The sequence below is a fragment of the Siphateles boraxobius genome, unplaced genomic scaffold, assembly GCF_051911475.1.
Source record: "Siphateles boraxobius isolate OS27281-9 unplaced genomic scaffold, OSU_SipBor_1 46, whole genome shotgun sequence".
NCBI classification, from domain to species: Eukaryota; Metazoa; Chordata; class Actinopteri; order Cypriniformes; family Leuciscidae; genus Siphateles; species Siphateles boraxobius.
This window is the reverse complement of record NW_027509097.1, coordinates 12,307,720-12,320,061: the sequence shown is the minus strand read 5'-3', so window position 1 is coordinate 12,320,061 and position 12,342 is coordinate 12,307,720. Positions and strand designations below refer to the sequence as shown.

Sequence of the window (12,342 nt, the reverse complement as noted above, 5' to 3'; positions counted from 1 at the left end):
ACCATCCTGTGCTGATGAGGTATAAATGGAGATGAGGCTCTATTTACACTACACCATTTTCAACTAAATACGGAAAACTTTTTATGAATTTTGGCCGCTCATTTACACGACAAACTTTGTTTTGGGGTTCTGAAAACGCAATCTTTTGTAAACGGGTTACAAAGTGGAAGTTTATGAAAAAAATACCATTATAGCCTCCGTGTAAACTTGCGAATTTTGTGAAAACGGTGACGTCATGTGCATGTGTATTACGTGTTCAGTCTATAGGCACATAGTGTTTCTTTACAAAGTGACATCGCCAACTACTGGCCTGGCAGCATAATACAGTGCTTTTGTCATTTTTACACATCCGTGCGAAAAAGGATTGTTTTGACCAGGATTTCATCTTTACGTGACAATTTTCAAAAAACGCAAAGGAAAAAAATTTACGTTTTTAGTACATCGCTGTCGTGTAAATGTACTCTGAGTAAAGGGTTTATTCTCTGCTAGGACTATATAAGTCTTGGACTCTACAATAGTTCCCAACCAGAAAGTCTCAGTAAGCTCCAAAAAGGGCCGCAAAATTACAGTATTTTATATTAATTAAAATATTTTAAATAAATTGTTATAAATATATTAAAGTTAAAATGCTACAGGAAAAAATTATTAATATTATTCAAAATCTTAACTTTTTTTATTTAATCTGGAGAAATGCATTATTTAGTTTTATTTTTTATTTTTTACATGACTTATCCAATTGCCCTAGATTCTTTTACATTAAAAAGGGGTTAAAAGCAAGCTTGTTTGTTTTTGTTGTAATTTTAGCACAAATAAAAAATCATAGCATAGAGTGGGCATCAAATATTGATTTTCAGGGGCTTTGGAATTATAAAGGTTGAGAGCCGCTTTTCTAATAAACACAACTAACAGCATCACATTTGTAAGAGGAACTGATACAGGACACACAAGTAAAATGGCATTGTGTAATAGAAGCTTTGTTCAGGACAGAGTGTCTGTTCATGGTGATTGATGCTGGGAGGGATATTGCTTATATTAATGATAAGTAGAACAAAGATAAAGATCACAAATGTTATTTCATCACTGATGATTTGAGTCGATGAAAAGAAGAAGCTGGGTACAGTTCACTTGTTTTTGGGCTGTGCTGCTATATAAAGAGCCACAAGACAGTAGAGAGCTCCCCCGATTGTCAGAGCCATGGTGGTCCTGTACAAGAGTCTGTCTGGAATACCTCGCTTTAGATGGACAGGAATCTCTTCTGAGGCCTGAGGAAGAAACAGGGAGAGGGAAGAATTATGTATGCTTCTTTTTTCCCCTTTTAAATAATGAGATAGTCCACCCAAAATTGAAAAATTAACACAAAAGATGATCTTTTGAAGAATGTTGGTAACTAAAGAGTTTCAGTGCTCATTGACTGCCACTATATTTTATGTCCATGCAATGGAAGTCAATAGGAAGCGAATCTGTTTGGTTACCAACATTCTTTAAAGTGTCTTTTATGTTCATTAGAATATAGAAAGGCATACATGAGGTAAATTAAATTATGAGAGAATTTGTCTTTCCCTTTAATTCAACTACATAGCTTAATACATCACATACACACCTGAAATATCCTCTGGAGGTCTTGAACCTTGTTGGCACCCATATACTCCACTGCAGCACCTGACTCGGACACCAGTTTAGTTGGTGTGGCAAAGATGATTGTAGGGGATTCAGAAGGTATATTTGACCTCAAGCCCTATAGGAAGTTTACAAACAGGTTAAGTTGATATTTTTTTCACTAGGACTACATAACATTTTTACTCAAAATGTTTTTAACCTCCCCCATTTTTTTCCTACTTGATAAAATATATTAGTGCTATAAAATGTATATTCTTTATTAATGTATTGTTTGAATATTTTATTAATTGACGACTTTTCCAAGTCTTTAATTATTTTAGGCCTCGACCCCCTGGTTGAAAACCGCTGATCTATCAGATTTTGCTCCTAACTATTGCCTTTTGTTGTTAAATGAGTTTAGGATTCTATAGCCAGTATTCTATAACAACCATTTTATGGAAGTCATAACATTACTTAATTAAATGTAGCTCAACCAAGTAACTGTATTCAGTAAGTAGATTTTGCTGTGGATAATCAGCTCTCAACCCGCTTTTCTTTATTAATAATAATTAGCCTGTATAAACTTTTCGGTAACAATACAACTAGAGACATGAATTTTACGTAGGCTATCTAACGACTGTTTTAAAACAATTATATGGCTGACAAGTAGCAAATAGTAGCAGATCAAGGTCACTGAATTAACCTTTTAGAAACGGAATAGCGCGCACATACCTGAGGGTTGTAGGCGGAGGTTGGCAAAGCTCCCGTTAGTCTTTGTGTAAATCCACTAAATTTGTAATACATTTTGGTAATTAGTAGTAACCGGCGAGGACGAGATGAGAGTGACCGTCAGGATGGGATGGCGCAACTCAACAGGAGGATTTGTCGCGCGAATATGACGTCATTGAAGCTAAAAACGCTATGAGGCTGCCCTGTTACTGTCTGTGGTTGAAAGTCAGAAAAAAAATGCTGGGATTTTGTTTGATTTCTTTAATAAATATAATTTATTATAATATTTTTTAAAATCATCAATCGATTAAAAAACGTTCTGTTATTAATCGCGATTGATCGCAGCTAACATTACAATTTTTAATATGTATTTTATTTTTTAATACATAATTTCACACTGAATCTCCAAATTAATGTTAGTTACATTAAGATGGTCTAGGCTATTGTAAATATTTGTTTATGTTTTTTTCTTTCTTTTTTTGTATTTCTTTTTTTTTTTTACAATCAATGAAGGCCAGTATCACAAATAGCAATATTGCCACTAATGTTTCTATTAAATGGATTTTTCATAAATTTCTGGGGGTGAAATCGTCAGGGTTCTGTCACTTCGGTCTAGTCAATTTCTTGGTTTTGTGACAGAGCCCTGACACTCCTGGGGCCTGTACCATGATGGTAGTTGAACAAACTCAGGGTTACAGGATTAGTTTAGAGTTGACAAAACCAAACCAATCCAACCAGGCTTTGTTGGTACCATGATGCTGATCATCAACTTTCTCTTTCAACTCAGGCTTTGATCCTGAGTTATGAGTTTAAGTGTGACATCAGTAGCAAACAGCCAATCACATGTTGAGAAAGAGTGAAACTGAGATTAATTTCTCGCGAGAGAAGCAGCGCAATTCACTTATTAAATAAAAGTATTAAAATAGTAAGACTTTAAACAAATTTACACAGCAAGAAGAAAACAGCTGTCTATGAAAGGACAACTAAAAGAAAAAGTCTCGCTACTGTATATCAGCAAGTAAAAGTTGTGAAGTTATTTTATACAGCTGATAAAGGTATAGAGAGAATTGAACATTTAAGCTCACATGAAGTTATTTTATAGCTTCATCTATTGATGCTAAAGTGTATTTATATTACCTTTATATATTTATTCATTTAAACTGCATGATAATAATTGTTGAACTAAAATTATACATGGACTGGACTGCATTTTTATATAGCGCTTTCACTGACCCAATGGCCACCAAAGCGCTTTACATGTTGCCTCACATTCACCCATTCACTCACTCATTCATACACCGACGGCGGTGTCAGCCATGCAAGGCGCCATCCAGCTCGTCGGGAGCAGCCGGGGTTAGGTGTCTTGCTCATGGACACCAAAACCTTTCGGTTTGTAGACAACCTACATGAACCACTGAGCCACTGCCGCCCCTACATCTGTGATTGATTAAGGGTATAATAATTACATAGGCCTAAATAATATCTAAATCATACAAATTTATTATTCTAAATAAGCATTACTAAAAACTAGACGATTTTGTCTTTAAAAATCATTTGCTATGTAGTGACCTATAATTTGGAGTAGAAACAGGTGGAGTGACTTTATCGCATCAGGCATGTGTCACTTTGCTCACAGCTGATTGGTCCAAGTTCAGTTTGCAACCTCTTACCTAGAACATAACCTGCCCCGGACCAGGGGCCTATACCATGAAGCCGGTTTAGGTGGCTAGCCAGCTATGTTTCAGTTTAATTTGCGTCAACCCTGGGTTTTAGGGACCATGAAAGTTGTTTGGCTTTTAGCAGTGTTCATCGCCATAGTAACTTACGCTCCACGGCTAACCTGGTCCGGGGCAGGTTATGTTCTAGGTAAGAGGTTGCAAACCGAACTTGGACCAATCAGCTGTGAGCAAAGTGACATGTCTGATGCGATAAAGTCACTCCACCTGTTTCTACTCAAAATTATAGGTCACTACATAGCAAATGATTTTTACAGACAAAATTGTCTGGTTTTTAGTGATGCTTATTTAGAATAATAAATTTGTATGATTTAGATATTATTTATGTAATTATTATACCCTTTATCAATCACACATGTACAATTTTAGTTCATCAATTATTATTACGCAGTTTAAATGAATAAATATATAAAGGTAATATAAATACGCTTTAGCATCAATAGATGAAGCAATAAAATGACTACATGTGAGCTTAAATGTTCAATTCTCTCTATACCTTTATCAGCTGTATAAAATAACTTCAGAACTTTTACTTGCACTGATATACAGTAGCGAGACTTTTTCTTTTAGTTGTCCTCTTTCATAGACAGCTGTTTCTCCTTGCTGTGTAAATTTGTTTAAATTCTTAATATTTTAATACTTTTATTTAATAAGTGAATTGCGCTGCTTCTCTCGCGAGAAATTAATCTCAGTTTCACTCTTTCTCAACATGTGATTGGCTGTTCGCTACTGATGTCACACTTAAACTCCTAAACTCAGGATCAAAGCCTGAGTTGACAGAGAAAGTTGATGATCAGCATCATGGTACCAACAAAGCCTGGTTGGATTGGTTTGGTTTTGTCAACTCTAAACTAATCCTGTAACCCTGAGTTTGTTCAACTACCATCATGGTACAGGCCCCTGGTTAGCCATGGAGCGTAAGTTACTATGGCGATGAACACTGCTAAAAGCCAAACCACTTTCATGGTCCCTAAAACCCAGGGTTGACGCAAACTAAACTGAAACATAGCTGGCTAGCCACCTAAACCGGCTTCATGGTATAGGCCCCTGTTTTGTCTGTGTGCCTTGTTTCATGTGCTTTCATGTTGTGTTTTGTCTTGTGCTGTGTAGCAGGCAGCTTGTGTTTTACACTAGCTGTGTGCTTTCATGTTTTGTGTGAACACGTGGCGTATGAGTGTTCTCATTGGCTTGTGTTCAAGTCATGTTTTGGTGTGAGCACATGGCTTGTCATGTATGTTTCCTTGTGCCATGTTGTGGTCTCCTGTGGATTGTCTAGCCCCTCCCATCTTGTTACCTGATTATTGATTCATTTGCCCCAACTCTCCTCCCTTCTTACCTCCTTTGTTTGCTCTCCCTAGTTATTCTCCCTGTGTTTGTAGTTCTGTGATGGAGAATGTATGGAAGAGATTTAGAGAGGGCTGGGAATTTTAAATATTAGTTTGGATTCACGATTGACATTTGCAGATCATATTAGGAAAATGGAGGAAAAGGGGGGAAAAGTAATAAATGTGATCAGGTGTCTGAGGGGAAAAGAATGGGGTGCAAGTAGATCATCACTAAAAAAGAATATATGTGGCATTAATACGATCAGTGCTAGATTATGGAAGCGTAGTAATTGGATCGGCAGCTAAGTCTCAGTTAAAAAAGATAGATGCAGTCCAAGCTCAGGCTCTGAGAATTTGCTGTGGAGCTTTCAAAACAACACCTGTAGCAGCCATACAGGTAGAAATGGGAGAATTGCCACTAGAGTTAAGGAGGAAACAGTTAATGGCAAACTATTGGGCTGGTTTACAAGGGCATACTAATTTGCATCTCACTAAAGCAGTACTGCAGGAAAGCTGGGAGTATGGGAAAAATTTAAAGGACAATTTTGGACTGATTGGAAAGGATATAGCTAAAGAATTAGAAGTGTATAATTTGAGGATACCACCATAGTTTATCCAGAGATTGCTCTATGGAAGATAGTTTGGCCTGAGATAGACTGGTCTGTGTTACAGGAAAAAGAGAAGGTGCAGGAGGATACTAGTGTTCAAAAATCGGTTATTGGAAAAATATAATGAATATATCCAGATTTATACAGATGGTGCTAAGAATCCAGAGACAAAAGCAACAGGATTGGGGGTGATGATACCAGATAAAGGAATAGGAACCAATAGGAGAACACCTAATAAATTAGGGGTTTATACAGTGGAAATGCTGGCAATATTAATTGCATTACGGTGGGTAGAAAAGATGGGACAGAACAAAGTTTTGGTATGCTCAGATTCATCATCAGTTTTAACAAGCTTAGGTCATTCAAATCAAAAAGTCGTCAAGATATTTTGTTTGAAGTACTCAAATTCAAGGTAGACAGTTTATATGGGTACCATACATGTATAAGGGGGAATGAAATGGCAGATAAATTAGCAAAAAGGGCATTAACAAAATTAAATATAGAAATGCAAGTTAGTATTAGCAAAGCAGAGGTTAAAAGTGAGAGAAAATAAATCAAAGGTGGGACAGAGAGGGGAAAGGGAGACAAATTCAAAGGAAAGTTAAAGATACAAGGGTTGGAAGTGGAAATAGGAGAGAAGAAATTGTGATATCTAGGTTAAGATTGGGACATTGTTTGTTAAATAAATTGCTTAAGTTAATAGGGAAACATAATACTGCATGGACTGTGTAATGGATGCAAGAAAGAGGAGTCTGTAGAGCATATTGTTTTGAGATGCAGTAGATATGGAGCACAGAGAGAGATGATGAGGAATAAGCTGAGGGAGATGGGAGTTCAGAACATCACATTAAAAAGGTTATTGAGCAGCGATAAGGTTCAGACTAGAATTGCACCAATAAGCTAGATGCCAACCACCGTGAAATAGCAACAAGAAGAAGTTCTTGTGAATGAATGAATCCCTTGTGTCCTGCCTAGATCCTGTTGCCAAGTCCAGTCCAAGTCAAGTCTTTTGTTTTCCCTCACGGGGTAGTTTTGTTTGTATTCTGTTTTATTTTTTATTATTAATAAAAGCCAATTGTTCTGCACCTGAGTCCTCGCTACTTCCAAACCCAGATAGAAATAAGTTATTAAATTATAGCCTTTCAACAGTACTGTATAATTGAAAGCCATCCTTTTGATCATTTAATAGAAAATCCTTAGTGTTGACCACTGCTATATCAAAGGCACAGCTAAATGTAAAATTTGATATAATTGGTTTATGTAAAAACCAATTATAGACTGCTTTAAACAAACTTAAATTAAAAGTTTTTATATTTTTAGAAGCCATACTTTCATACTCAATTTTATTTCTCAATTATAGCCATACACTCAATTTCCACTTTATCCCTAAATAATGTTGAGTTTATTACTCATATCTTGTGATATATATTTTTGTTGCTAGGTGGTTGCTATTACAATGCTAAATAAGATATAGCTACAATAACAATTTAAGGGAAAAAAATAACAATTTCAACAAAATCAATTTCAATAGTAACGTTACATTGGGTTTAATTTGTCTACTTGTCTTAATAGATCTTCCAATATATATTGTCAGTGCCGATAACTTTTAAGTGAATAAATGCATAGATCCGCGAGATGCTTGTGTACCATAATGGTCTGGGGATGGCCTACAGATGAGGAAATATGCAGATGAGGAAACATGCAGACGAGGAAATATGCAGATGAGGAAATGCATAGTAAAACTAGGTGTTGTAAGCTCGATATATGTTTTTTTTCCGGGAGGAGACGCATGTGCGCACAATCTTCCGCTGACTGGAATTTATAAAGTGAATTCTGCGCAAGTTCTAGCGTAGGCTACGCACGGTTCTATAAGTCTGAATATTTTTGGCTTTCGGGCGCACGTATACTTTTAGTAAGGATCCTACGAACAGTTTGATAAATGAGACCCCAGTGCCCAGGTTTTCAAAAATTTTAATCTGGATCAAATTGATCCGGATTCGGAAATCCCATGTTTTGCTATCCAGGATCACCTGATCCATTTTACTGTTATGCCAGTTTTTTTTAAAGAATATTGGATTGGATCACTGTGATCCAAGTACCAAATTTCAGGATTAGCAAATCTTGTTTGCCTTAAATGGAACCAACAGTGTAGCCAACTGTCTAAGCAAAGAACAACAGGTAGGCAAAATACGGTGGCCACAAATAGCCGTTTGTTTTAATTTTAAGAAACAGAAACACCGTAATAAACAGAAACATTTGACATTCCTTATTTTGTTATAATGTTAAATAACAAAACAAAAACAATACTATCAAATAGTCAAATATCATTTACAGGAGAGATACCAGCTCTTTCCATCTCTGCCTTTAGGAGATGTATCTCCATCTGCTCTTTTTTCTGCTGCAGTGGGGTAAGCAAGATTTGTTCTTTACCCAGTTCAATTTGTACTTCTGCTCTTTCGGTTTCCCACTTCAGAAGCAACTCATAGCTGTCACCATCCTGGTTTGTAGCTGAGGAAAATTTGCGTTTTCTTGTAGGAACGTCTTGGACTGTCTTCATTACATCCACTGGGGATCTATCTTCCTCCTCATTCACTGTAGTCAAGTCCAGGACAAACATTTCCTCTGCAGGAGAATTTTACTCGCATTCTTCTGAAGTCAGTCTCTGTAATTGTGGCCTCTCCATCTGCTTCTATGCCTTCAATGCCATGCAGAGCCTCTGATTTTTCTCCTCCTATGATATCAAGGACCATATCAGTGAAATCACCCCTCTTATATGGCTTGTTACCTGTTTGGGGGTTCTTGGGTTCAGTAAGGTATTTCAGTGCCTCGGCCCTAAGGTTTTTCCATTTGCAACATAACTTGTTTTATGGTCCTCTTTTGGCCAGACCCCATGGCAATGACATGATTGGTTATGTCCTCCCAAATGTTGTGTTTTCCTTTTTTGGTCACTTATCCACCTTTTGCAGAGCTGAAACCTCCTACTATCGAGGCAAAATTGGCCCGAACACCCTCCAGCAGTGCACAGGTTTCTACCACAGTGAAATTAGGCCCTTTTGAGTCCATGGTTCCAACTATTTGGTGTAGCCAACACTGATCTTAAAAGCCTTGAGCATGATTGCTTTGGCTTGTGTTCAATTAGGCTTACACCAATCAGTTTATTGCTGGTTAATAGGTGACACCACTTAAACACATCATGTCTTTGCACCCATTTCTCTAAGCCTACAGAGGCATCCACCTGGCGGGTTTTGTTCATCGTTACTGTAGGAGAAGGTACCGTCAAAGGGTGCATGCTGAGCGTACCAAACCACTCAAGCAATACACATCAGAAGAACTGTATGCACGTTTTTGCTTTGGGAGAGATGACATTAAGTACATTGCAGATCTTGTCAGGCCAACACTCCAACACCAAACCCAAAGGAGTCATGTTTTATCCGTGGAGGAACAGTGCTTAATCGCTCTGTGCTTTTACGCACGTGGGACTTTCTACCAAGTAATTGGTGACAATATGGGAGTGAGAAAAGCAACCTTGAGTAATGTGGTGAAGGCTATGTCAGTAGCACTGGGCAGTCTGATCAATCAATTTGTTTCCTTTCCCAAGGATGACCAGGCAGCTCAGACTAAGCACAAGTTTTTTCAAATGTGGAACATGCCTTATTAATTGTACTCATGTGCATATCCAAGCACCTTGTGAAATGGAGTTGGAGTATGTCAATTGAAAGGGGTGGCACAGCATCAACATCCAACTTGTGGGCAACGCCAACCTCATAATAACCAACTGTGTTGTGAAATGGCCAGGGTCTGTTCATGATTGACGTATTCTAAGAGAGGGTGCACTATACAGAGAGCTTCAATCCCGACCAAATGGCATAGAATTTCCAAGATTTGATCCAATCTGTGATCAGAATCCCACTGGATTACTACTTTTGAAAACATGGTGATTAGAATTTTTGCCAAGCGTGTCAGAGGTTACGGGTTCTAAACCGCACTCGTCGTTTTTTTTTTTCTCATCAAAACCGAATATGTTAATCAAGGGTTACAGTATCAAGCAGGGACAAGTTTGTGTGCATTTCGTTTTGTGATTATTTCACTGGAACAACCAGAGTCTCAGCAACGGCGTTACATAGATTGAATCCGAGTCTGTGTGAAGACTGTGCGCAAGCTACAAGAAAGAAAACACTGTATCCACCCGCAAATTACGCCTATGCTCCATATAATGTGATAGCATGCCCTCCTATTGTCACAAAAGGTCAACATGTGTTCAGTGATCTTTGTATCTTTTCTCCTGTCTTGGGGAATAATGGTGGAAATGTGCACAAATGTTTTATTATAGCCGAAACTTTAAAACTTTAAGGTGTTGTCACGTCTTGTTGCAGCAGGTTGAAATAAAATAAAATAAAAAATAAAAGCGCAGGATTTAATTGCAGCAGTCTTCTCTTTATTAAACAAAACAAAATACTCAGAAATCATTGTCTATAACCATAGGCAACCAAACATAATAAGACAAGAACGGACCAAGAACTGAACAGAACACAGGGGAGATCATTAGAACATACTAATCAATGCAATGAGACACAGCAGACATAACTAATCAAACAATGAGTAATATCCAGAAGCGGGAACAAGGATCAAACAGAGCAAAACCAAGGCTGCATCCGAAATCGCAAACTCTCTTGAGTAGGTAGGCTGCTTATTTTGAATAAGTAATTAGGCTACTTCAATATTGTTAAAACACCTTCTATATGAATGTAATTCGGACGTACTGCCATGTTGTCATTATAATGTGATCTACCAGGGTCAGTAGCCGCTTCACTGCCCTTCATGAATCCTCTCCCGTTGCCTGATGATGGGATAGTAAAGTGTCTATCATATGCACTTCAGAATCTCCAGAATTAGTAGGTCATCTAGTACTTTTTGCCTACTCTTATATGAGTAGGCTACTGTGAATTCAGACATACTTCTTTTGTCATACTGTTACTATATAGAGGGTTTTCACTACACGTCATAAATCCGGAAGTCGGCCATTTTGGAGGCACTGAACGTAAACAATGACACTGAACTGAATGGACTTGCATATTTGGTTGATTATTGCTGCTAAAAAATGGTCGTGTTTGGGTCTGTATAACGCACCGGGAAAAAACATTTAGGGTTCTATAGACTGCCAAAAGTTAAAGAGAAGAGTGCAAAAAATGGATGAAAGAAGGCGTTTGTGGTTGAGAGAGGCACAGCATTAGCCACATGTGTAAATGAAGCGTTGACTATGGCTAAAATGTTGACGCAAAGTGGTTAACAATGGCTACATTCACACTGTCAGTCCAAATCCGATTATCTATATCCGATTGGAATCTGATCTAAAATGATGTCCACACTGTATATCGCAACTGTTCAGATCCATTTTGTGTGTTCATGCAGCTCTTTGGCAATAATTGCGTTGATGGAGGGGTTTGCATTTGCAATAGAGATCTGGTCTTGTTTAAATTTTACAACATGGAAATGTGTAGCCGGCGCGCTGGACTACTGCGTCTTGAGCCTGCTGCAGAACTGTAGGAGGCTGGTATGCACAGCTTTTTTTCCGCGCTCTTATCTGTGCCGGTTTCAAAATATGTTTCAAAAATAATACTTTTCTGCTTGTCCGGCACTTTGCACGCGAAGTCGCATACCACGCGAAATCCGATCAGAGCGTTCAGACTGAAGCGGATTTCTTGATATGTGATTTGAATATGATTTCAAAACACATATGGATGTAGCTTGAAACGGATTTCATGTGCTTTTTTTTGGACTGACAATCTGAACGTAGCCTATGTCGGGATAAGAAATAGAAGGAAGAATGGCGGCTCGTTCGGATGTTTACCACATATTAACTTTAGTTTGTAAAAATATCACGCTCTTTCCTGCTTACTAAGTCCTTCTCTATATGATTTCGCAGCTTCCGTGTGTTTTTTCCGTAGTTTAGACATCATAAATCAGTGTAACAATGTGTTCAGTAGTACATAAACAGTGCAATCCATGCTGTTGTTTACATCCGAGTATCTCCAATATGGCCGCGCATCCGGGTAACTGACCAAATCGTGACGTAGGTGCAAACCCTATATAGTAGGTGTATGCGATTTTCGGATGCAGCCTAAAACTTAAACACAGGGGATAAAAACAGGTGTGCCTGTACAGAAATTGCTTTTCAAAAATAAAGCCACCCTAAGTGGAGTTTACTCACTGGAGTAAAAACTGGCACCTAGACACAGTCATCCCTATTTAAAACCCTATTTATTCAGAGGTACTTTACCTTTGCTTAACATATTTCACATCTGTGCCACATTCAACATTCTTGTTTTATAATTAGTTGAATAATCAGGC

General features: G+C 37.8%; 1 protein-coding gene across 1 annotated transcript; it reads right to left on the bottom strand.

Annotated features, from left to right (window-relative positions):
* Positions 1–948: 948 nt before the first annotated feature.
* On the bottom strand, positions 949–2,467 carry cox7a2l (cytochrome c oxidase subunit 7A2 like). The gene is made up of 3 exons (XM_077200849.1): positions 2,329–2,467; positions 1,601–1,735; positions 949–1,262 (listed from the first exon to the last, which is right to left on the bottom strand). Exons 1-3 carry the CDS (start codon positions 2,398–2,400, stop codon positions 1,122–1,124), a joined length of 348 nt encoding a protein of 115 aa, XP_077056964.1. The 5' UTR covers positions 2,401–2,467; the 3' UTR covers positions 949–1,121.
* Positions 2,468–12,342: the final 9,875 nt, after the last annotated feature.

Coding starts and splice junctions, on each gene's coding strand:
- cox7a2l (XM_077200849.1), bottom strand. CDS start 2,400: ATGTATTACAAATTTAGTGGATTTACACAAAGACTAACGGGAGCTTTG. Junction 1,736..2,328: donor CCTCCGCCTACAACCCTCAG/GTATGTGCGCGC, acceptor AACTTCCTATAG/GGCTTGAGGTCAAATATACC. Junction 1,263..1,600: donor ACCTCCAGAGGATATTTCAG/GTGTGTATGTGA, acceptor TTTCTTCCTCAG/GCCTCAGAAGAGATTCCTGT.